Source organism: Gobius niger (genome assembly GCF_951799975.1).
Source record: "Gobius niger genome assembly, chromosome: 13".
Classification (NCBI taxonomy): domain Eukaryota; kingdom Metazoa; phylum Chordata; class Actinopteri; order Gobiiformes; family Gobiidae; genus Gobius; species Gobius niger.
The window spans coordinates 24839266-24865910 of record NC_136864.1 but is presented as its reverse complement, the minus strand read 5'-3'; the positions used below and the strand labels follow the sequence as shown (position 1 = coordinate 24865910).

General features: G+C 42.8%; 1 protein-coding gene across 1 annotated transcript in view; it reads right to left on the bottom strand.

Annotated features, from left to right (window-relative positions):
* Positions 1–4010: 4010 nt before the first annotated feature.
* Positions 4011–26645, bottom strand: part of wnt9a (wingless-type MMTV integration site family, member 9A) — a 35424-nt gene continuing 12789 nt past the window's right edge. The window contains exons 2-4 of the mRNA XM_079569217.1: positions 9116–9375; positions 7536–7798; positions 4011–4863 (exon numbers count right to left, since the gene is read on the bottom strand). Of these exons, the coding sequence (XP_079425343.1) occupies positions 4378–4863; positions 7536–7798; positions 9116–9375 (1009 nt within the window). The 3' untranslated portion in view covers positions 4011–4377. The remainder of the gene's footprint in view (positions 4864–7535; positions 7799–9115; positions 9376–26645) is intronic.

Below are 26645 nucleotides of genomic sequence, written 5' to 3'. Positions count from 1 at the left end.
ACTCTGATCACTGTACTACAGCCAACCATGAATAAAAGAGCAAGAACATTAAACTGGATTCAATATACCATGCCTCAAATTGTTCTGATAATGCCCCCATTCCCCTTCTTAAAGCAGGCGACAGAAACACACAAGTCGGGTCATTTAAAAATTCATTTATTATTTCAGATTTTTTCCGCCTTTGTTATACAAAGATGTTAAATAACTTAAATACATTCTTGCCAGTCATTTGTGATCTGTTTATACCTACAGGCTATACACATGAGGTAGAGGAAAATAATTTAGGATTCCCATAAGACATGAAGAAGTGAACATGGACGAAGCTTTTGTCTGCGTATCCTCACGATGGCTATAATACAAGTCTGAATCTGTTTACGAGCACAAAACGCTTCTTAAACAACAGGCACTTGACCAAACAGTCGAGAGCTGACAGATTGTCGGGGGGAAGGGGGGGGAATGGATTTGATAAACCGATCACAGATTAGGATATGGACATAATTGAGCGTTTGTTATGATTTGTCAGTGCTTTCTGCTGAGATCTGAAATGACGCTGGTTGAAAATGTGACGTGCATCTTGAAGCCTCCACCCCAAACAGAACACCCAGAGAAATAAAAAAAAAAAAAAAAAAAAAAAGTACAAAGACAGAATATAAAATCAATTTAGTCTTTTGACATTATTTACACTAGACACATGCTTATAATATATTTTAAAAAATAATTTATCTTTTCTACAAAATAGACCTTTGTACATGATCCACTGAACAGAGCAGAGGGTGACTTGCAAAGTGAGAAATGATCGCAATGTTGGATGGATTTCGGGGTGTCACGGATTACCACGTTTTCAGTTTTGCAGTGGGTAAACAAATGCTACGCGGTATGGCTTTGTCAAATGTTGTTCTATTGGTAAAAGCAGGTTAAGGCATAATGGTTGTTACTTAAGGCTTGAGTTGTAGCTTCAGGCAATGTGTTCAAACAAATTACTGATTACATTAAATGACTGAGTACAATGTCCCATGTTTAGTTTGTTCATAATTTAGTGGAGTATGATTGGCTCACGTTATTACTATAATTTAAATGATTGCCCTATGTCGAAATGTTGATTACTTGCAGTGCATTTCCATTTATGCTTCATAATGCCGATGTATTACATGTTATAAGTTGCAAAATAAAGCGAGATGATTAAGGATTCATGTTGTTTAAGATCAGCGGTTCTCAACTGTCAGGGCCCGCCACAATCCGAGGACGGCAAACCCAAATAAAAACCCAACTGAAATGTTCTTATATATCATGCAAAATACTGTGCACAAATGAATAATGAATAAACATGAAATAAACATATAAAGCTAAAGTTATGTTAAAGATTCAGATGTTTTTGTATTTTTATAGTTGATGAATACTCGAAGTCTGGAAACGGCTCGCGGCCCACTGAAAATGTTTCCACGACCCACTTTTGGGTCCCGACCTGCCAGTTGAGAACCACTTGTTTTCATATATCCAAAGGCGGGTTGTACTCAGTCACATTTACAAGTAGTGCAAGTCGTTTGTTTTTACTTCTTCTTAAAGAGACTAGATGCGAGTTGGTCATTTTATTCTCACTACTGCCACCTCAGGTCTTATGTGTAACTGCAGTTTCTGTATTAAGCCCGTGCATGACGGCACTTCTGACCCGAATTAACTTTTTGAGCGACAGTGCAGGATTTTTGTAGTGAATAGGTTTGGGCTCATTCTACACATTAGGACATGGCTGGAACATGTAGGTGGAGGAAAATACTTAGTTTTAACATGTTTAAACTCCGTATAGTCCCTTTAAGTAATATTCAAATTAAGTGTCTGTACTCTTTAAAGTAAATCTTTAAGTGACAAATCTTAATTTTAATCCATTTTGACAACACAAGATGTATTTTCTCTTGTTTGCTTCATTCATAATCTTGAAAATATTACAAATTTCATGTTTTGTTTCTCAGCATGTTTGTCACCACTTTTACGCTGAAACATTTACTCAGTTACTCACACTACTCAATGTACTCCAACTACTTTTTTACTCGTACTTGAGTAATTATTTGGGCCAGTGCTTTTTACTTCTACTTAAGTAGAATTATTTTTAAGTAACATTGCTCTCACTTGAGTAAACATATTCGGATACTCTACCCACCTCTGGATATTGTTCCCAACAATACTGTACATGATTGTTCTAGTTTAGCTGGCTGTAGCATTGGAGCGTTAGCATGCCTCTGCCCTGTTCTATCGCATTCCCTGAATCCTCGCAGCGATATGAGTTCATGTTGACGGTGGGAGACCGTGACACCCCTAGCACGGCCGGCTGTTTACAGATTAACCTCAGCGTGTGTGGGGAGCTGTGGGAAGCAGGCATTCAAGCTCCGCGCCTCTGCATAGCTATTATGGTTTCCATGTAGCGTGCAAAGTTTCTATGTATGCATGTATATATATATATTTCTGACCGCTCTTTACTTGGCGTGCCTTCTCTTATCAAAATGCTTGGAATTCATCTCGTCAGTACAAGTGGCCCCCGGCGCCCGAGGGCTGCGAAACACGGTGACGTCGGACCAATTACCGCTGCGTGTGAGAGATGTGCCTCACGTTTGTCTGGCATTACCACAGGAGAACAAACCATTGCTATTTACAATTACAAAAAAAAAAAAAAAAAAAACGGCGCCGTATGTGTAAACACAGCTTTTTTTTCTTTAAATACTTTTAAAAAAGGGCTTCTCTGGGCTTCAGTGCGTGAATGTCGCTATGTTACAAAGCTGGGTCCCTCACTCAGTAGTTCATTCATTTCATAATTACACAATGAAACATATATTCTCTGCATTGTCTCATACTGTATCGTGTGGGATGCTAAACATGAGCTAACTGCGTGGCTAGTATAACGTATTTAAATATATTCTGCAGCACAATTTGTCGAACAAGCAAGTATTATACAAAAGTGTGTTTTCGTTCGCTACGGGGCCGGCGCGCGTTGGTCTTCACAAGGTGGACCTCCGCCTCAGGCCGGCCCCGTATGCATGTCCGTAATGTAATAATATGGCTCAATCAAACGTTCAGAAGAGCGAGGAGAAGGATGTGAAATGGCAGGGGGCTACATTCCTCCGGGCCTCCACAGTTTTCTTTGCAACTTCAAAGCGCTTCAGACACAAGCTAATGAATTGACCTCGTGCTAAAGTCTCTCAACCCAGTCTCTGACACTTCGGAATAGAATTCAAGACGGAAATGTGCATACCACACCACAATGCAATCCGCTGGTCAAAATCTGAGACAAGATGAAGATGGTGTAACAGTTTTCAGGCTGAAATGCATCTGATATGTCGAGGGGGGGCAAAACCAATTGAATTTTGTATTTGGAAACGGAGAAGTGATGCAACTTTGAAAGAATGGTTGTGGACAGTGACTCACGGAGCCTTGGCATGTGCCCGAACCGTAACTATTTTGGCATGCCACGCAATTACAACTCCGTATAAAAGATGAACGTGCACTTACTGGAAATGCAGAACAAAAGTTTGGAGTACACATGATATTGGATGTCACTTTGGAAGCGGTTCAAGGTAGGTAGATTTGATTTGTGAGACTGGGTTGGAGTCACGCACAGACTGTCAGCTCTTACGTTGGATACAGTTGCTTATTCTATCCAAGTAGTGGTTTAAGTTATTCCCTGAACACTGGTTTGCTCAAGGCTGAGATAAGTCTAAACTAAATGGTTTCCTGTTGTATTATACAGTTTTGTTTGAATAAAACAATAACATTTTTCTCTTCCTGTAAAGGAGTAGTCCCAAAGGATTTATAAATTAGCACGATATTGAACACAAGTGCGCTGCTTTCCTAAGGGCCATGTCAGAAAGAGTCAAGAGGACAGAGGAGCGAGAGCACACAAACTGAACATTTGTGTGGTTAGTGGTTTCTTTTACATAGCTGGATAAGTGGCTTGTATAATATCTTTACATGATGAACATAGATATACAAACACAGTGTGTTTGAGTGTAAATATGTGCGTGTAAGATAACTCTTACACCCTGTCTTTATATAGCAGTCTCTGAATATGGTTTCCTTTGCCATAAGTGTCGTCAATGTGCTCACACAAACCACAAGTACAAAAACACAGTCATTTACATCAGTCTGCTGGTGTCCCAGCGCTGTGGCTGGCTTGGTTTTCTGCAAAGGTTGCATTATCGTATAGACTTTGTATGAGATATAATACAATAAAAGTTGTATTACATTTGTCTCCTGACAAGGCAACGTGGTGATCATGAGATGCTGACCCGGCGCTGACCTCTACGAAGCCCAGATAAAAAGAGAAGAACCTGGGCAGAAATCCCTCAAAGTGCTCACTGCTCCTGCAGACCAGTCCAGAGAGAAGCCCAGGCTTCAGCCCTTGCAGGTGTACACCTCCTCTCTTTGCGTGCACTGCTTGCACTCCACATAACAACACCAGCGGACCTGGCACTGGCACGGCCGTGTCACCTCTCGGCTCTGAGTGTTGTGGCCCCTGCCGCAGCAGATGGCGTCACAGTTTTTGTCTTTGTAGCACTTGCGGCCTGCGGTTCCTGAGGAGTACTTGCTGGCCCTGCAGAAGCTGGGCGAGTCCTCGATGTGGAGCAGGTCCATAGTGCGAGGGATGTGGTCATTGGGCCCAGGGAGGGGCTGTGGCGGCTGGCTGCGGCCCGTGGAGATCTCCCCCTCTCCGGTCGCCTCATTAGTGGAGCTGCCCACCTTCACCGAGGACTCGTATCGCTGCTTCAGCTGTTTGCCCACCTCGTGGAAGGGCATGAGCTGCCTCCAGCACGTCTGCACTGTGCACGAGCCCGACACTCCGTGGCACTTGCATGTGGTCTCCACTCCCGCCTTGATCACCTGGGACACACAGACACATTGTGTAATGAGGCACAGAAGGAACAGAGTGGATCTGTTGAGTCAGCAGCATTTCAAAGAACTGAATTACGAAATAATACTCTTACTGGGAAATAATGACACAGGATAAAGGAACACATGATCACAGGACTCCTGAAATTGGAGGTTAATTATACAGTACCTGATGGCCAAATATTAATCTTCATTATATTGCTAGGCAACAGTTTGTTAAACGTATTAAATTCCACAAGTGCAAGTACTAAGTACTGTTTATCGCACAGAAGCTTTATTAAAGTATGACCCACAGGGAAGGCAAGCCTCAGCAGTGCAGCTCCAGCATGGCTCGATTTGAACTTATCTTAGGGTTTCCACGGGGCATTAAAAGCATTAAAAGCATTAAAAGCCATTACATGAATCATGCCAATATCAAGGCCTTAAATGTCATTAAAAGGCATTCAATTGGATTCTACATTTTTACTGTATAGGTTCAGAGAATACCAACATGATGGTCTAAAGCACTTTCAGTTGCAGTTTTGTTCGGTGAAACTTCTGCACATTTAAACCCTGTTATCGCTAACGCAGAGTACGCACGGCTGTAGCTAATACATCTTGTCCCGGTGCCCGTCGTACATTAGCACGAGTAGAGCAGAGCGCGTCAGCTAAAAAGCGCACTTGTCATGTTGTCTTAGCAGTGCTTGACCCCACTGCGGTTGGCCAAAGTTTATTGCAGCCCCGACCGCACAGTGAAAAAGAATCGTGCGTGCGAGAGAGAGAGAGACAGAGAGACAGAGAGGGGTCCACAGTAACACATTGTCTCGGAGGTTTTGGATTGAGAGCGCACTTTTGCAGACTTTCTTTGGGAAGTGCATATTCATCCACCCAGCAGGTCCAGAGCACTTGGCTTGGTGAGCGCTCACATGCTGGTGGTGAGGGTCTGCAGAGGCCAGCACATTCCGGGTAGCTGCTTCGTCTCACAGTCGGGCAGATCGCACGGTCAAAATGCAAAAACCATAAATTGGTAAACCATTCCCCCAAACTTTATTTTGCAGACTCAAAAGTACTTTTCACTATTTATTTCCTGGCTGAAAACTGTTATCGCTTCAAGGTAGAAAGGCGATGCGAACGAACCACAAAGCCAGGCTGATCTGAGAGGAGCAAATATTGGCTGTCGCTTTGGAGTTCAACAGGATACACACTTAATATGTGATCATTTACAAATCAGGCGACCCACTTCAAAATGTAAATATGACCAAAAGCGGTATCTTACAGAGCATTGTTTGTGTTCATAACTGCCCTGAAATCTTATCGATTTGAAAGTATTGTCAATGTTTTCCTACCATTTAACTGTTTGCCTGAGCGATAAGCCAATGTGCGTCTGTCTCTACACTGTCTGGCCGCCATCCAACTGAACAATGACCCTGTTTAAACTCGATTCAACTTTGTTTGTTTGTTCGACTTTGACTATGTCCATGAAGTCAAGTGACGTGACGGTCATGACCGACCGGCTCCTTTTGAACGGCTCTTTGAGGTGAACTGTTCGAACTGGATCTCAATCGTGAAAAGAGACAGATCTTTTTGTCAGTCATTGTTATTTTAATAATGATAATAATGCCTTACACATGTATCGCGCTTTACAAGCCTGTATTACCAAGTTTCTCAAAGCACTACACTGTCATCATCATTCATTCACTCTATACCCACTGGTGGTAAGCTGCTATTGTAGCCACAGCTGCCCTGGGGTACCAGGCAACCAGCCTGTGCCATCAGCCCCTCTGACCACCACCAACCACTCACTCACTCACTACATTCACACAGGCCTCCTGGTCTTTCCCAAACAGTCTCCCATTCAAAGTACCGAGGCCTTTCCCTGCTTAGCTTCCGAGATCTGACGGGATCCATCAGAGCAAAGGTGGTATGACCTTTGCTAAAGGCCATACCATAGATGGTTTAAATAGGTTTAAAGTGTGAAAAATCCAAGAAAGACAGATGCTGAAACAGTATAGCCACGTACTTGTGTAATTTAAGATTGAGAGTCAAGTATTGTGTTTTCAGTCCAAGTCATTCATTTCTCAACATTTCTACAAACTATCCCAGGCATGTCCAAAGTGCGGCCCAGGGGTCAAATGTGGCCCTCAGACCAATTTTTGGTCAGGCTTCTTGTTTTATTGGTATACACTCTCCAAAAGTAACATTTATTATGAGACAGAGCGAGCTCATGAGGCACAGTTTGAACCTCTTTTAAATACACCCATGCGTATACATGTCAATATGCAGCCCTTGATGAAAAAAGTTTGGACACCCCTGTCCTATCCTCTTTATGAGACACAGTTAACAAACACGAGACTAGCCTGTAACAAGAATGAAACATTTTAAATCTATTGCCAGATTTTCATGATATGCATATTGTGAAATTCAACCAGAGAATATTTCAGTATCTTCTCATTCTCCTGCATAAAAAGCATCAAAAGACAGGGATATAACTGGATCTTACGGTGGATAAATAATGCTTCAGAGCATCCTGGGGCGATATATGACTCACGTGTAATTCAGTCCAAAAGCAAAGCACCACAACACTGAACATATTCCATATTGAAGGATTTCCCAACCTTCCCATAATCTAAAACTAATCCAGTAATAGCATCTCACTCCTTGCCAAAGGCTCCCTGGCGCCTCACCTTCATGCCCACGTTGGTGTTGTGCATGTCCACGCGTGCGCGTAAGTCTTTGTTGGAGCGTTTGCCCAGGAAGTCCTTGACAAACTTGTTGGCGTATTTGAGGTTGTCCCCGCAGCCTCCCCACTGCCACGCCTTTCGGTTCTCCAGGTGAGGGGCTTCGTCGCATGTGCAGCGCTCCATTCGGCCCGCGCTGCACGCTTTGGCCAAGGCATGTGTTAGCCCCGCTGAGGAGATGGCGTAAAGGAAGGCTGTCTCCTTAAATCCTAAGAAGATGGCGGGGAGAAAGGGGTATCAGTGACATGTACAAAAAGGACTGCATACCAACTATTGAAATGTGAGGGGATGTTATGCTTTTCTCATTTCAAGCACCTCTTGTTTACCGTCATCCATTTTGCTCGCTACACGGACCTAAAATGGCTTATTCAAAGTCTTCCTTCCCTTCTTCTGGGGTGACTCTACAAATTGTCACTTTAAAACCCTACTCTCCTCACTCCACATTACAAAAATCCCCAGTAGCCTGTGGCTCAATGGATGTAGAGTGCTGTCGGACATCGGCGCATCAATTCTGAAGAGGCTGCAGCGCGTTGTTCTGTAGTAACAAAGCTCCGATGGAGTATTTGAATTTTGCTCATACTTTTCAACAGAACAGTACGACGGAACACAAGCTGAGGCAAAAGTAAGAGAAAGGCTCCTCGTGAGGTCCTATGTATCCAAGAAATGCTTTCCTCACCTCTCGACCTCTCACTAAGCTTAAAGTGCAGAAACTTAATTTACACAATTATATTTACATTTTACCCAGATTTAATTATTTTTTAACTTTTTTATGTTTATAGTTTCACTTCCTTATTGGACACTGACAGGAAGTGACATAGATAGATGCAAACCATTGTAAACGGTTGCTGTGCAACCACGTTAGGTCAATGGGAAATGAGTCAAACTGCTATGGAACTTTACCTCTATCTATGTCACTTCCTGTCAGTTGCTTAAAGAGACTATACAGAGTTTAAAAATGTCAAAATTATGTATTTTCCTCCCCCTACATGTTCCAACAATGTCCTAAGGTGTAGAATGAGCCCAGAACTGTTCACCACAACTGCCTCTAAAATCCTGCACTGTCACTCAAATTGGTGTTAATTCGGACCTGAAGTGCCATCATGCACGGGTTTAATATAGAGTGTGCAGTTACGCAAATGACCTGAGGTGGCAGTAGTGAGTATAAAATGGCGAACTTGCATCTAGCCTCTTTAAAACTTCAACAAAAAATAACTGCTTCTGCCCAACATTTCTTCTTTAAATTTCTGCGTCACTCAAATAAAATGAAATGTATTACTTACAACAGACGTTATCCATCTAAATCTATCACCAAATACCTGCAAAAAGCGTAATACCCACTCTTGTCAAGTCAATCATTCTACATGGATGAGCCATTGGGTTATGACAGCCGTGCCTTCATCAGGGCTTCATGGTAACATTGACTATTACACCACCAACCCCAATAAATCACAACCAGAGAGTGCATTTTGACTTCACCATTTAGTGTTAGTCCTGGTATAGTGTCCCTCAACCACCAGCCGTCCTACCTCTCTTGAGAATGTTCCCTCGATGGCGCCCCTCCAAGGTGCAGTTCCACCTCTCGAACCTGAACTGGTACTGGCACTCCAGGGCGCTCAGGGTGATGGCCTCTCGGAGGGTCTCTGCGACGCCCGGGTCCCGGCGGCACATCCTGCGCTGCTTCTTCTCCAGTTTCAGCCGGTCGCACAGCTTGTAGTGGGCCCTTCCTGTCACCTCCTCGGGCAGCGCGTTCAGCGGCAGCACGGACAGCGGCTCATTCCCGGTCAACCTGCGGAAACACACACAGGAGACGCTCCAGAATGGTTTCTTGCAAAAGATCAAACACACATCGGGTTTAGGACCACATATACTAGTGGCCTGGGTGACATTTGGAAGACCGTAGTGAAAAGATCAAATAAAGGTTGTGCAATGGCTTCGGGTCACTTTGGCCTGCAATCCAAACCCAGCCTTACATTGTAGCTATGGTCAAATTTGGATGCGGTCCTTGATAAACAAATTGCAGAACAGGAAGCAGCGCTGGGGCAAAAGTTTGGTTAATCTTCAGAAGCTTTCAGCCGGTCGGTGGTTAATGTTTACAGAAATTCTACATTTGACTCAACTGAAAGCGGTCTCTGTGGGGGAAAGTGAATCCTCTGCGGTACTTATCAGCACGAAACTGGTGTAAAAGCATATTCTCGATGAACTTTGACGTAGGTGATCAGCCATTACACCCTTTTCCCAAAACCATCTTTTCGAACATGTGGCTGCCATCGCTCTGCTTCTGTCAGTTTATTTAAAGTCGCCGTATATAAAACACGGGAGCGCGGAGTTCCACAGGGTTGACTGAAGCCACAGGCTGCGGGGCTGTGAGGCGGTGATGGGGGTGAGGAGAGCGTTCCCTCTCACACAGCGGGACAGCACTGCCACCACTCTGGTCGCACCGGGCTGACAGCACTGGCACTGGACCTGCTCATTATAGGTCATTTTGAAGAAACTGATTTCACAGAAGCAAAGCAGCAGCAACGCAGCATCAAGCAAGCTTTTAATGAGCGTAGATTTGTAATGCGTGTTATTCTTACCCTGCCCAGCTCGACCCAATGAAAATCAAACCTGCCCTTAGAAAAATGGGTTTCAATTTCTGTTGCTGGCTGTCACTCAAAGCGGAGTTTACTGTTTGCTCTTTTGTTCACAGCTATCGAGCTGCTGGAGACGCCTTTGAAATCGCCTCTGGGCGTCATCGGGAGACGAGGAACAGAGGAACAGAAACTATGTTCACAAGGATTTGCTTTTACCACATCATGGACAACTCTTACCAACTCTACGAGAGTTTGGAACTAAAGTGGCCCAGGGGCTCCCTTCAGAAGCTCTCGCTGTGGTGTTTTATCTGGGCTCTGCCGTTGTGCATTTGGAGAGGTGGTTAAAGGTCATACAAGATATATATCGGCGACATCTAAACTTGACACAGTGAGTAAACAAAACATGCTAATGGTAAAATAAATGTTCTAAAGACACTGATACAGACAGATGGACTTCCCTGTGTTATTACGATTTACCACAGCGTCAGATTTATTTATTCATTTTTCACTTTATTCATGGGGAGTTCTTTTTTTTCTTCATTACGTTGTTTGCAACCTGAATTTGGCTAACATTGCAAGATGGCCACCACAATTCTTAAGCGTTTATTTAAGATCTGTGAGTTTTATTATAGATGAGTTAAAGCCACACTGGCCAAGGATGCCATGTCACTATAACAAAACTGTTGTAAAAACGCTGAGCAATAATAAATATTCAAGTGATACCAAATGTGCTCTAAGGATCTGTACTTACTTAGAGCAACATATTTAAACCTCATGTTTGGCCACTTCCCGTAAGCTGACAATGCCCCACTTCCCGCAAAGCTACGCATCACGTCTGAGGGCCAGACACTAGTTTTTGGGAGCCTGGCATCCAGAATGATCCCCCTCTGTATATTTTATACACAGGGACATCAGTCTGGGCAGGGAGCTGGCTGTTGCTGCTTCTGCCAAACTCAAACGGATCTGTAATCAGAATAGTTTATTTGTGGTCGCGTGTTGTTTGTGAACAGCGTCACGCTTGGCCCCTTGATAACAATCTGCGGGCGGTGCCCGGGTGCCACATCGGCAGGAGGTGAGTTTTGTGATTCATAATTCTGTTCGCATATTAAATATTAACGCAGAACTCCTAATAACGCCACTGACTGCCCTTCGCTGATTGGTTTACTTCACTTCCTGTTTGCTTGCGTATGTTGCGCTGTAGAAATCAAGTTGATGCGGACTCTTACCAGACTCACAGCCTGGTACAGAGTTGAGTCTGAGGATTTTTCGTGGCTAGGTTTTTAGAGTTATTACCTGTACTGGATCATACATTTTTAAATCAATATAAAAACAAGAAAATTGTACAGTAAAAGATGAATTGGCTCTAAATTTTTATTTTTCTTATAGAGAACGTATACATCACATACACGCAATGATGGGTATGATGATGATGGGTATCGATACCAATTAGCAAAAGTATAATATGAACAGCGGCACAAATTCTAGTTGCACAATAAGATTTCTGAACCAAAACACATCCACAGCAGAGAATTACACTGACCCATATCATGTGACAGGAGCTGCAAGTTTATGTTCTGTTTGTCATTAAAGTATTCATTTTATACTTTGTTTACGTGACTTATTTAATACTGATTATATGATACAATATCGACTAAAATGACACCAATAGTATCGTTATCGATTCACAAAACTATGATATCGGCCATCACTAATGTTAAATGGGTGCTGCTGCCGGATGCTCTCTCATCGAATGCAATTTCTCCATCTGTGAGATCAATAAAGTACCATCTTATCATCTTATCTTATCTTAAAGCCACACTGCAGAACACTACAGGTCATGCCACATGTTTCTTTATCATATACGTCGCATAACTGAAAACCAGCAACACCAACCATGCTCAGAAAGAGTCCGTCACAGAATCACGGCCTAATCCACTCATCGCTGTGACTCGCCGCCCCTTCCTCTCTCATGTGTGAAGTTTGCACATCAAGCCAATTCAATTACCGCCGGGGTCCGCGGGAGCGCCTCCTCCGAGCTCCGACCGCAGGGAACGGGCACCGGGCCAGCGCGGGCCCCCGTGTGAAAGACTTTTACGCCGCGCTATTTTCACTAAAAGCACCGGGCACCTGTTCCGTGTCACTACGGATCACTCAGTGCAGGCAGGAGTGTTGAATGCCCAGCTCTGCGCCGCTACTTTCAAATACATTACTTTTTTTTTTTAAATGTAATTCTGTCACCACATTGCCCCATAAGTCGAGGTCACACATTCTTAACCCTGAAAGATATTTGTTGTGCCATGTGCGGAGGTTGATTGAAAAGTTTCCCCTGCAGTTTCGTCGGAATGAATTTTAATACTTTGCACATGCCACATCGGTTATATCCATGACCGAACAGAAACAGGCGAAAATAATGAAGAAGCCGGGGTTCGGATTGGGTCAAATGCTTGCCCTCGTTGCAAGACATGTTTGCCTTTCTTAACTTGTCTGACAGCTATGAATTCTCCAAACGGAAAGCTGGCGAGGCAGGCCGCGTCTTGACGAGGACCGCTCGTTCCCAGCGAGCGGAACGAACACAATGAACTATTATGGTTGTTTAAAAGCTGGCAATTTGCACGTGAAAACCGCACAATCCGCACAATGCGACTGCTAACAATGGCGTCGAGAACGTTCAGAAAGCAGTTTTTGATTGGCAGTTAAAAAAAAAACAGTGGCGGCAGAGCGGGAGTCTGGGATTGAATGACGGCGCCACACAGAGGACCCGCCTAATACCATTTAAGACGAAGCACTGTCACTGTAAAATCAAAAGCCGACGGGTAGTGCCAAAGGCTGAAGCGCGGCGCTATATGTCGGCGAATTACCCAGATTAGCTTCAGTTTTGACTGAGAATAGATTAACGGCTAGATCCCACCGACAAATGGCGGTCTTAATTTACCCGGTGACCTGCGCATTCCTCCGGGAGACATGCATAGTAACACGTATCCCGCAGTCGAATCTTCCAAAAAAGCTGGCGATGGCTGCCAAAACAAAGAGCCCCGTCGGAGTGGCAGGCCTCAACTGCCCGTGTGACGTCTGCTTGTCTGGGGCCGAAAAAACAGCGGCTCGAGTGTGGCTGGATAATGGCCAAAGATGACACGCCGCCGCTGATCTCACCGCTACTGTCTCTGCTGGAGGACCTCTTTTTTTTTTTTGAACACAAAGAGACATATTTGGAATGACTTTAGAGAGCCCTTGGGCAAAGTGTAAAAAAAGGCGGGTGTCTGCATGAAAAGCTGGCTGCTGCTTGTTTCCTCAGGCTTTGTGGTCATGACAAGAGGGCTTTTCTGTCTTTTTTATGTGTGCTCGAAATTTGAAAGGCGTTTAAAAATTATTGTCCGTTCAACTTGCACTGTGTCAATATCCTGATCATTAAAGTGAAAGTCTGTAAGTTTGCAAAGTCAGGAGAGATAGAGTGAAATTTGAAAGTAAACAATCAAATTCCTCCCCTCTTTAAACAGAAAGCTCTTCTTAGTTTGCAAAATGAGGAGAACAGGAACAGAGTTCTCAAACGACCAAGCTCCTCCCCCTTCCCTCCTGATTGGACCCTGACAGGCTGGTTCACTGGAAAAGCTCCCTCATTGGTCAACGCGGGAGGATGCTAGACTCTGATTAGTTGCTGAGCTCCATGAAATTAAATACATTATTACTTACTTTACATCAAAATGCAAGACCAAGTGGCCAAGTGCACATTTAATAAAATGTGTAAAACATTTAGACTTCCAGACTATCACTTTAATTGTCATACATGCAACGTTGGAAGGGATTATAAACTTATTTAACTGCCTGAAAATGAATCAACGTCACAATATGCTAAGCCACTGATCAGCGATCTGTACTTCATGCCATGAGATGCCACTTACGCTAAATTAGCTTCATTAACATATTGTATTTCTTTCGCACTTCATATCACTGAACGTTCCAACACATTGAGTGCCACACTGTTTTGGGGGATTTAGCTGTAGACTGCCAACAATTCAGACCATTTTTCACGATATTTGTAGCACCACAGCATATTCTATGTTATAGCTATGACACACATGTTTGAAAGATGAGATTCTAGGCTCTCAGTAGGTGAAAACGGTTTAATTCTATGTGCCTCGGTTCCTGAGAAATCCTAAGTTAACAGAGGCTAGTTTTGATCAGAATCACAGTTTTTTTTTCTAGAATCGGAGATACTGCGTGTTTTATGAAACACAACTGTCTCCCTCATTTGAGAATGTCTGGGGGTGAGTTTCACGTTGTTTTAAGACAACATGGAGCTGAAATATTGAGAGACAGATACGTTGTGACCCGTGGTGAACAGCCCTCGCGTCTGACACAAGGTTTATTTTTAGATCATACAAAACTGTCGGCTTGTTGACCTCATTGGTCCACGATTATGATGCCGATAAGAGACCAGAGATCATTGTTGTGTGCAGGAGATCCCCTCTGCTTTCATTTCCTCAGCACTGCTGCTGCAGGCCCGGGGGCGGGGCATTGAAAACACACAATGAACTAATGAGGGGCATGGTCATTTGTGCCTCGTTGTGATTAAATGCCCAGATGAAATGTCCAGATAGAGACTTTTCACAGGTTGTTGATCTTCCTTTATTTCAGTGAAGACATCAGGAGATGACTTTAAAGGTGCATTTTGCAACTATTTATGAGGGGGAAAAAGTTAATATTCATTAGTTAATATTCAAATGTTAATATTCATAACATCATTCATTCATTAAAATTCATGCTTATTTGACCTTGTGCTGACCCACTGGCTGTAAGAGTGGTCAGCATGGCGCCTTTGCTTTCCATCACAGTGGTGTTGATGACGCTTGTTTGGAGGGTTTTCAAAAGTGATCGAAAGTAAAGATGCCATGCTGACCACTCATAGAGCCACTGGGTCACTACAAGGACAAATACGCACAAATATCAACTTTTTCCCCCCGCATAGAAAGTTGCATAATGCACCTTTAAGTACAGTTACATGGCAAAACATGTTTCTGTTGTATTTTGGAGTAACCAGTTGCTTTTTTTCTTTCCAAAAATGTCATTTTGGTTTAAGCTCCCAAAGTGGTGATTGGTCCGGTCAGAACTGGTGGAAAGGCCAGTCTTCATGGAGAAGAACTAGATTGTCTTGTGGTTTTCAATTGAAGTAGCCAATTTTTGTGTATTTAATCAAAACACATCAAAGTGTCACAAAGTTATTTTGGTTAAAGCATTGATTATAGTAGTAGTAAGTGTAACATCTATGGTCAATATATATTTCAAAATGGATTAATCTCCAAACTCCAGCAGGTGCAGTTAAACTATTATCTGGCACATTGCATTTAGAGGGGGAAAGCAGCTCTCACAATGCATTAGCACAGCTCTGGTCACTATTACCTTTAACAGGAGAACATGTACAGTCTGTTTTCACAACTCGGGGCATTTGCAGGGGGGCTGTTTGCGTTTCAGGTGTTGGCACAGTAACACCGATTACACGTGGAATCTAACCTCAAGCCAAAGCATGAAAAAAACCCTCATATTATCCTGCTGTATAGGCGAGATCCTCGGCTGTTTGCTCAGCTTTGCCTTTTTTCCATTCTCCGACGGCGCTGACCCAGTCTCACGCTGCGTCTCCTGCACTGTCTTTCACTTAGTGCCTCTGCAGTTTGTTTAGGCCCGACTCTGCACCTGTCAGCGCCTCCCATTGGCCGTGACATCTATTTTATATACATTTTCCAGCATGCCGGCTTGTGCGAGAACGCCTCATTGCGTTTCATGCAGTCGATCCCCTGAGAAAATCATTGACTAGCGCTAAACTTTTGCCATCATCACACCCCAGTTAGCTTAGGGTCCCGCAAGTGGCCCGCAGCTGGCCCCGTGCGCTCACCGGGTCGGTATGTAAATAGTTAAGAAAGTACAATAACACCTCAAATCTTAGATAATGGAAAACGTATCCCTCCAGTTTAATTACAATATTGAATCAAGTGTGTTTTTCAGAAGTCATATATCTTCGTAGGTGCGGTGCTGGTCATGCACTCGCCCAACCGTACGCTGTATAAACACAGGGTCCCAGTCCATGTGTTAAAGTCATCTTGGTGGAAGGTGGAAGCCGCCCAAGCCCAAAGTAATGCTCGTTGAATCGGCACATTTATCAATTACTCAAGTAACACTTCACCGCAACATGAAGTTCAAAGTCTACGAAAATGCCACAGATTTCCAAAGGAGGTTGCTAAGTAACAGCTATGCAATCATTCAGAGGATTTTTCGAATACAGGTAGACTCAGACTTAACTGAGATCCTGGTTCAAGACACGCAAAACAAAAGCATGATGGCTGTGCAAGGAGAAACTAGTGTGGACTGTGTATCCAAATCACCAACAGAATGAATGACTCTGGTAATAGATTTTTGCAATATGACATTAAAGCAGAACTAAGTAACCTTTTAACTTAATAAATCCATTTTGTAGTCCCTCTGGGGTAATGCAATTGTTAATGGATCATTCATCTCCCCCGGTGTCTTTGTCAAGAAACAACACTTGCAACTTTCCTTGCCTCCGACCCGGCAGCCCATATACACACTAATGGAAAACATCTCCCTCACTGCTCTCAGCCGTCTACAAAATCACTTTTGGCTCGCATTTCTGAGGTTTATTACATGACGGACGGGTAAGTCCTGACTGCATTCTGTCTTGCAGCTTTCGGCTTGTTGATGAACATTTTGCAAAACGTTGTTATTTGGTTACCACGATCAGAAGACGCTAACAGGCTAACGGGCAAAGCTAACCATGGGCTAGCACCACTTTAGCAGTAGGCCTATTTACAGCCAAGTAGAAAGCAAATATCTCCATTGAATCATTGGGTTGTGGCACAATGTACAATATCCCTCTTTCCCTTTGTCTTTTCTGTCACCGTAGTATTTAGTCTTACGGACAATTAATGAGTAAAAAAAAATGCAACATTGTGGCCTCTACGGGCAAAAGTTACTCAGTTCTGCTTTAATGATGGAAACTGCTTGGATTGTTACCTGAGAGGGGAAGCTATTGATTTAACAGCTCAAGCTAAAGCTAACTTTTACAGCTGTTTTGATCGTGTGTGGCATATTCTTCATAAATAAACCAGTTGAATATAGGCTAAATCATTACAGTATTCATTCAGGTTATGTTTAGCTCACAGACCTATCGTTGACGGCTGTTCTCTTCCGATTCTTGCGATGCATTGTGATCTACTCTATATTGACCCGTCTCTCTACTTTCAAAAATGCCTCTGAATAAAACTCTGAATGAACTACTCTTTCCTCTCTGGACATGACTACAAAATGGCGTGACCACTATATATTGCACTATAGGTGTAGACGCCCGGGCACATCTCTCTCACAATAAACAAACATAATGCTTATCTGATCATTTTAGAGCAGAAGTGAATAAACTCCGGAAGCCATGTTGATTGTTTAAGCCATCTTGATTGTTTTGAGTAAAGGATCTCGGTCAATTACCTAACACAAAGCACGCGTCATTGCAGAATACAAATAAACCAACATGATGGGCTCGGTTCTATTTGTCAGGAAGCTGCAATGAAGGGCAGGCTGACTAGACTAGGAGTTGCTCTGAACAGGAAAAGAACTTGCGTCTGGATATAAACAATATGCTCCAAGACAGCCGCTCCAAGCTCCTGACCGGTTCAGAGGTAATGCATCGAATGTATTGAAGGGTGATGTCGAATTGTTTGGGACGTCTGGTCACCCTAGGACCCATGGATACTACAAACCCAGACTACAGATAGCCCCAGTTCTCCAGGTGGAAGACAAAGATCAAAACCTCTTCGTAGAAAACCCACTCAATGAAACTTGTAACATCTCGGGTACATTTTGAAAGAGAGAGTTTGAAACATGTCATGGTAGGATGAGAGAACCGTGGTCTATTGAAGAAACTCAAAAACATCAAACTTTGTCTTAGAAGATTGGAAATGGTGATGTTTTGAACGTGGCAATGGTTCAGTCTGATGAGACACATTTCAATGAAGACTCCTTGTACAAGAGAGTGGAGTGGATCGCAGAGCACAAGAATAAGTCTACCTGCAACCGCCTTAAGGAAACTGGGGCCAGTGCGAGGGTTATCCCAAAGAGGCCATGTGAGAGTGTCTCTTAGCCAGTGCTTATTCACCCTCCCCGTTGGACTAACAGGTGCTTTAGGCCTGCGTTTACCCTGCGCATGTGCTCATACAAGCGTGGATACATGGAAACACGCCGCCACTTATGCGCTTAAGTCAACAGCTCCAGAAGTGAACTTGCCCAGGCAGAAGACAGCACAAAAGCCAGGGGTTAGAGCATGAGCCTGAACTTGCCGGTTGTGTGGTCTAGCGTCTACCCCCCCCCTCCTCTCCCTCTGTGCTTTTCTCCTCTTCTCCCCAGCTAGCCTTATTCCCACCGGTCAATTACTATAAACGGATGCCAATCATTCCGACCAGCTGTTGGCGCAAAACAAAACTAGACAAAACTGAGCTGTCTGGTAGTTTCGGCTGCGCCACGCGGTGATAGACGTGTGTCCTTGGCTCGCGTCCTCCGAGAATTTTTGTTGCTATTTTAGTCTTCCGTGATTTCCAAGAAAAGTAGAGTTTCTAGGCCAGAACGACAATAAAATATGACTATTTGGGGATTTCATCGCTGAAAGACTTTTGAACACCGAGTCAAGAATGTGCTAAAGAGGGCTGTTAAGGTTCTTGATCTGAAGCTACGTGATCCATTTCCTCAAGTTTTCAAGCAGTGACAGTTGGAGATTGTAGAGCATAAACTGTTCGCAACTGCCCAAACTATTGTGCAGATCTAATTTACATCTCCCGCACATGCAAACTGTTAGCGTGAATGAATTATATGTAGCATGGCGACGCAGAAGTTTGCGTGTTCTCCCTGTGCCTGCCTCTTACAACTGAAACATGTTCAACAGGGTCACAATTGGTCAAAAAGAAAAAACGCTTTGCCATTGCTGAAGTCGCAGATACTAGCATAGCAATTAGCATAGCATTATTCTGTTTTTTTAATTACAAGAGACCCTGAAAGCTTTGATCAAGTTTATGCTGTTAAAATTTTGTTATTCTTGTTTACTAATTCATTTTCTTGTAGTAGAGGTTTTTTTTTTTTCAATTTTTTTCACAATGCTTTATTTTGATAGTGACTGTTAGCCTAGTTCTTGATTGCTAGCATGTTAGTGATTTAGCGCAATATAGCCACATTTCTTTGGTGGTCCGCTCTCTAGGCCTATCACTTCACCGTCTGTAAATGCACCCAAATGTTTTACTTTTATTTTTTGGTTAGGACAGTGCAAGATGATGAATAGACATGACACACACAACTGATATAGCGTGGTATCATGTGTGTTGATAATGGCTAATATCAATCGGATGAAAGTGAACCCATGGCTACAATCCAGCATGGCATGTTTACATGCATGAGTCTTATGTGCATTCATCACCTTGCACTGTCCTAACCAAAAACAAAAACATTTGGGTGCACGTACAGACAGTGAAGTGATAGGCCTAGAGAGCGGACCACCAAAGAAATGCGGCTACATTGCGCTAAATCACTAACATGCTAGCAATCGAGAACTATGCTAACAGCGCATGTCACTATTAAAACAAAGCATATTGAAGAAAAAAAAAAACTCTACTACAAGAAAATGAATTAGAATAACACCATTTTAACAGCATAAACTTGATCAAAACTTTCAGGGTCTCTTGTAATTAGAAAAGCAGAATAAACGCTAGCATAGCATACGATTGGGGAGTGTATTAGCGAGCGTCTGAGTATCAGGAGACCCTCTCCAGATCTTGTGCTTTTTGTTTTGGGCTAGAAATTCTAGGTATATCCCAATACACATTTTATTTGGGTAGAAATCCAGAGCGACAGTTGTTCCACATTCACTAACAGTCACAGAGTCTACAGAACTACATTGGTTTTCTGTATTGAATTGGGTGTGAAAAGTGGAGCAGGGGGATTCTTACGTAAAATACCCCTTAGTGTCAGTAATGTAAACTCGATACCTAATGTTTCTGCTAATGCGTTTTTTATTTATGCTTGTCTCTAAAAGGCATTAAATTTAGGAGATAGAAGGTGGTCCTGGAGTATTTTAACATGTCATGAAGACAAACTGCCCGGCTCACCTGAGCTCCATCTGCGTACATTAGCAGATTACTTAGCTGCGCTTTAGAAGGAAACTTCACATGCCATGGAAGCTATGATTTCTCTCTCACTTTTTCCTGCTTAAATGCTTAAAGCAGGAAAGTGTGCCTCGTTTTGCACAGAGTTGGATGAACTCGAGACCACCCTGCCCCTGGTGTATCGCGGCCCTTGCCATGCCAGGGCCATGAGCAGCAGAATGTGCCTGGTGTTTTCCCTCTGGCACATTCAAACCAGCCTTGACAATGTGCTTGACAGCTCGGAGAATTGAAGAAACCATACTTCATAGTCCAATTATGCTTACTTACACTCTCCATACACTGTAAAAGCAACTTCACTGAACTCAATTGGACTGAGTTAATCTGATTTCATCGAATTATTTAAGTTTACCAACGCATTTTACAGCTAAGGTCTCGGAAGATGCTATATGTACCATTGTTTGTATGTTCTCGACAGACGCTCAGTGGTTAAAGCTTTTGTTTACAGATCCAAATGTCAGCCGTTCGTACTGGGCTCTGGCTGGTATAGGAGGTATGCAGATGATGTCAGAGCATGACTACAGAAGCCAAATGAGTGTCAAAGTTGAGTTATGTTGTTTTTTATTCTCATTCTATAGTTCGGTTAAGTACCCCTCCGAAAAGCTACCACATTAAAAAGGTCACACGCTAATCTTAGTAATGATGATGGGAGAGTGTGTGACCACTGCTCAAAGCCTTCTCCAGCATATCCCAATGATTCTTAATGAGCTTCAGATCTGGACTCTGTGGTGGCTAATCTCATGCTCCCTGAACCACTCTTTCACAATGTGAGCCCGATGAATCCCAGCATTATCATCTTGGAATGTAAATATAATAATAACCTGGTCCTTCTGGATGTTTGGGTCGTCAGCTGAGCTCATTCTTTGGGCACATAGTGTTGCTGAACCAAGACCTGACCAGCTGCAGCAACCAAAGTTTACTACAGTTACTTTTTTTAGTCAGGCAGTGTATAAAAATGATATCAGCATACACTCTATTGTTGTGTCCTTACACAAGACATTGCAGCTTCACCCAGGCTGACTATGTTGTTGGCACATTGGGGCTATTGGCACAGATTGGCAGCTTGGGGTGGGCGATATGGTGAAAATACAATTATATTATTATTATCATATACATATCACCCATTTTCTTAGAGCCTATTTTGAATTTAATCCGCAAGGCTTTGTGTATGGAATGTGAAGATCACTCGACTTGGCATTGTTTGTATTATTACTCTCCCTGTTTCTTCCTTTTGCCAAGCCATGCATTTTAGCAAAATTAATTGCCATCAAAGTATGGAAAATTCACTAAATAAACATCCACATAGAAGCAGTGCATATAAAAAATAGTACATTTCCTCACTAATGCTTTACAACGTAGTCCAATCTTCACACTTTTTAAAATGTATTTCTCCCGTTTGGCCGTTTTCATTCCAGTACTAAAACCTTTTCACGTCAATTAGTCAGCAGGCTGTTGTGACCACTGCTAACGCGCTGTGACTGACACAGTACAGTAATAGGACATGTAAGTGGTGCTGGCTGCCTGCTTTGGAAGTCAGCATTAGTTAAGTAATAGGCCTTTCTTTCAGCCTGGCGTGTAATGAGTAGAAGCTCTGTGGCTCAGTCAGAACGCGGCAGAGGAAACAGCTATCGGCGATGACCTAACAGGATATGAGCCAGCCTTATGTCATCTGTCCTCTCTGGTCATTGAGGATCACTCCACTCACCAGACATCGACGGCTATTTTTTTCTCCAAAATGAAGTCGAACTCTTCTGACGTTGACTTCGCTATGCTGAATGGTGTTGTGTGTCCTGGTGATTGACTTGTGAAACTTGTACTTTCTGTTCCCATAGTTATAAAGAATGTAGTAGTAAAAGGAGTAAAAATGTAAGAGCATTAAAACTTGTGCCACCATGCCACCCTCTATTGCATCAGCAGTGTGAGTCATTTTGAGAAAGAAATGGTCGCTGCTTCAAAATCCTGAAAACAATTCATTCACTCTTCACTTAAAGTCAGTGTTGTGAAGCTACTGCTGCCACACTTTAATAAACAGCACTGATCTATGCTAGCCAGGATGGCTCATGTGCAAGGCAGAACACTTTCAAACAAATATGCTTCTCCTTATGCATGTGGGACTTCAGGACATTGTTTTTACGTTTTACAACTTTCAGTTATGTCTCTGTAAGAATGAAATAGTAACATTAAAATACAGGCGCTAGAGCTGGTGAAGACTTTGCCTGGGGCTCCTCCTACTGGTAGTTGTTGGAATAACTTTTTAAAAACAAACTTACAGTTTCGATTTACGGCATAGTTAGCTGCGTCAGCACGACCTGATAAACACACTTTGAGTAGCTCAGCATCGATAAAAATGTTGGATTATGGGCTTTGAAAATGTGGAGGACAGTTTGCGGTTTTAACAATGACACAACTGTATCCAGGAAGTACAGAACGAAGCGCCGGTACCATAGAACAGCTACGTTAAACAGGATTACCCAAGGATTACTCAAAACTGCGTGAATGTAGTGAAAAACTACTCCAGGTCTTTGATGAAGGAATGATGTTGTAATTTAGTTTAAAGTTGATTTTACAAGATGAGTCTCTTATTGCAGGCACTTGTAATAGTTGCAGGAAATAGACCCTGTTGCCTAAACTCGATTTCGACTTTCTCACTCACGCTCTGAGCGGCGGCGGTGGCTCTGTGAACAGTGAGAGCGAGCTAAGAGGTTTAAGTGCTATGTGAGAAGCGGAGCTGCGAGGTCAGCCGCCCGCTCCCAGTCAGCGTGTGACTGGCACAGATTGGGCGTCCAGCAGCAGCCTCCACATGACTAACCTGTTCAAGTCCACGCCATGGCACAGATCCGGCAGTACCAGCGCCGCCGCGGCACACCCCCTGCACACACTGTACTCACGCTCACACTACAGGCTACTACTGTGACCGGCCAGGGCAGCACAGTTCAACCATGAAATATGATTGCCCCAGGAACCACGTGCAGGGTTGCGAACACACATAACTGAACGCTTTTACAACAAACAATGCGTTTAGAGAAGCAGATGTTAGCGTTTAGCTTAGTTAGCACAGAGCTTTGTCGTCATTTGTGAAATCGACACTTGTATACCCAAGAAAATATCCAGAAAAAGTGCCAGAGAAAGACAGCAGAGGAACCACCGGTCTCTGAATCTCCTCTTCACAGGGTCTAAACATCAACTTTATCTTTTAAATAAACTATCCATCATATGTCACTCATTTGCCTGTCTCTGTTTACATCTCTAAAGGTTGAAGTCAGTATAAACTATTCCTTCAGAGATATTTTTCAAACGCTGGACGTCAAATAGCCTTTTCAAATGTGTCCATGACAAGTCTGTTCCTCCCAAACAAAAACACTTCAGGGAACCAGCCATGCATGTGCTGTCAGACCGCAAAAATCCAAAACAAAACAGTAGCCGCTCGGAATCCGATTGAAGGATTCCAAAACGTATCCATTACAACATGAAAATAACACAAGTTGCTACAGACCAACAATCGGAATAATAGTTGATGTTTTGGGTTGCCAGGCAGGTATGTTGACTGTCTCCATAGATGTTTCCACAGCTAAGTATGGCCACACAGACTCAAGATAACAGACCATTTCAGAAGCAATCATGGACTGAATGGGATTCAAATGAGTTGGGATAATGTCTCGAGAGTTAGGTGTGTCTGTAATAAATCCTTGGCACAAAACAGACTGATTAACATGCCCGTCAAAAAATAATTGTTGGACACTCTGCCAAAGCTACAACTAGGATATAGTAAATTAAAGTTCAAGTAATCAAGAGTTGTCATTGTAGCCCTGTGAACAAAATATGCTTTCAATCCATGTCACCATTTGGTAGCCACCAGGCTTTTTTTTTTTTTTTTTTTTTTTTTACAGGAAAACCGTCATAAAGATTACTTACAGTTCTGAAAAGTCTAAAAATAAATCTAAAATTGGATAAAATTATGACCAGATGATGAGTGGAGGATGTACCACAGATACACTTTACATATATATATACATAGATATACTTTATTGTCCCTGCCTGTAGCGAAAGTGGTGTTGCCAAAGTGAGGATATATCTAAAATGAGCCAGAACACCTGCAGTGACAACTGCTTCGTTTCTTTTTTTTTTTATAGCAGGGGTTTCCATCTGGGCCACATTCTGCATGTGTAAAGCATCGGCGGCCACAATCGGTGACCAATACAGTAAAGCATTCAACTGGGTGCATTTAAGACACGTTTAGACCATTCCCCATGCCTATAGGCTGGGAACAATAATGCCAGCTCTGACTCTGTCTTAATCGTGTGGGAAATATTAAACTTTCAGTAAAAATGGCTATCTCTAGCGATGTGTGCCAATTCATCAAGAAGCCTGAGGGCCACCAAAAATTGGTCTGAGGGCCACATTTGGCCCTCGGACCGCACTTTGGGCACCCCTGTTTTATAGGGAAGGACTCCTCCAAACCAACCTTTGTTTCTCTCTAATAAAAGCCAAACAATTTCAAATATTTCAAATCACCTTTACAACTGTAATTAATTAATTTGCCATCCAAATGATGCAAACAATGAAGCATTCTTTGTTGTTTGTACCCACCCGACACCCGCAAACTCCACACTGAAAGGATTCTTGCTGTATAGGCGAGAGCACATAGTCACTGCAGCCACTACACCACTACAAAATATGCAAACAATCTATATCGCACCAAACTATATTAAAACTATGCGCTATAAAACATAATATATCATTATATATTCCAGCTTTGAATATAAAAGTCAGGTTCAATTGGGTTCTATCCTATAATGAGAGCTTGCCAATCGGCTAATCCTGGCACATGTCAGCTCCCATGTCTCCCTTTCCCACAGGCTGCGGTCAAGCATGGAAAACACCGGACGCAGCGGTCGCACTAACTAGCATCATCTCATCAATGCCTGACCACTAAAACTATCTTGAGTCTATATTAGTTTTCCTGTTTTCTAAATGGCCCATGTCTCCAAAAGAAAAACTCCATCTGCTGAAATCGTTATGTTGTACAGTATGTGAAATTTTGACCAACAAGACTTTCCTAAGCGGGAGTTCCCAGAGTCTGTGCCTGTGCAGGAACACACTGAAGTGGCTGTCATTTGAAATTACAAATACATGTTTGCTTTGACAGGTAAGGTGAACTGCAGTCAAGACCACACCAACAGAGACCAAGCGATGACTAATACCGAAAGACGACTAATGCTGCATTTAAGCGGCCCTAGGAAATTCTGAAAAACGGGTTTCCATGTCGACCGATGTGCATGATGTTGGAAAGTGGATAACCTTCCAGCCTGACCTCAAATGCATCGTCAACAATGGCAGGAAATCAGAGCTCTTACTCGGAACAGACGCTAAAATGACATACAAAATGGTAGCAGTCATATATGAATGTTCAACTAAATTTCTTCATGACATCATTATACGTAACCAAACCAAACCACATCTGGATATCTTTGACTAATCAGGTATATTGTAATATATTGTTATATAGCAGTTATCAGGTGCTCATCAAGATCTAAAAGTGGACAAAACAGCAGACGACTTTAACCTCTTAAGTCCCGCCTGTACTGGCCACAGTAGAACATAGCAAGGGTGAAAATGCAAGTCAAGTGTCAATAAAGTAACAAAAAACAAGCAAAGAGCGACTAAAACGTGACAAAAAAGCCACAAAAATGTCACAAAAAAAGCAACCAGTGACAAAAAGGGGACCAAAGAGTGACAAAAAAAGTCACAATAAAGCGCTGAATAAAAGTGTCGACAACATGGCAACAACGCAAAGCAAAAATTTCAGTTAAAATCAATTTTGATGCTTTAAAACGAGGCCTATAGGCTGTAAGCTCCAGTCGAGAAGCTTTTAGATTTGGGTAAAGCTGAAGCAGTGAAAATGTGATGTGTTAAGTTAAAAAGGAAAACAGAAAGTAAAATTGTGCTTTCGGTGCTTCATTCCCTACTCCTGATATGGAGAAATATCGATATGGAGCAATATCTCTTTTGGATTGGTAACCTACTGAGTAGCTTTTAAGATGAACTCTCTTCCCTGCCCTCCCTTGCTCTGCTTAGACCTATGTATTTACAAACTACAGTCACCCCCAGCCCAGAGGTGTTCGAAATAATCAATACTTTAAATACTGTACAAATTACAGAATTGATACCTCACAAGAAAACATATTGACTGAAATTAGTGGTACCAGAATTGTCAATGCCTTGGAATTAAATCTAAAGACAATCGAATGGAGCTAACTCTCATCACACCTAAGTATAAGTTG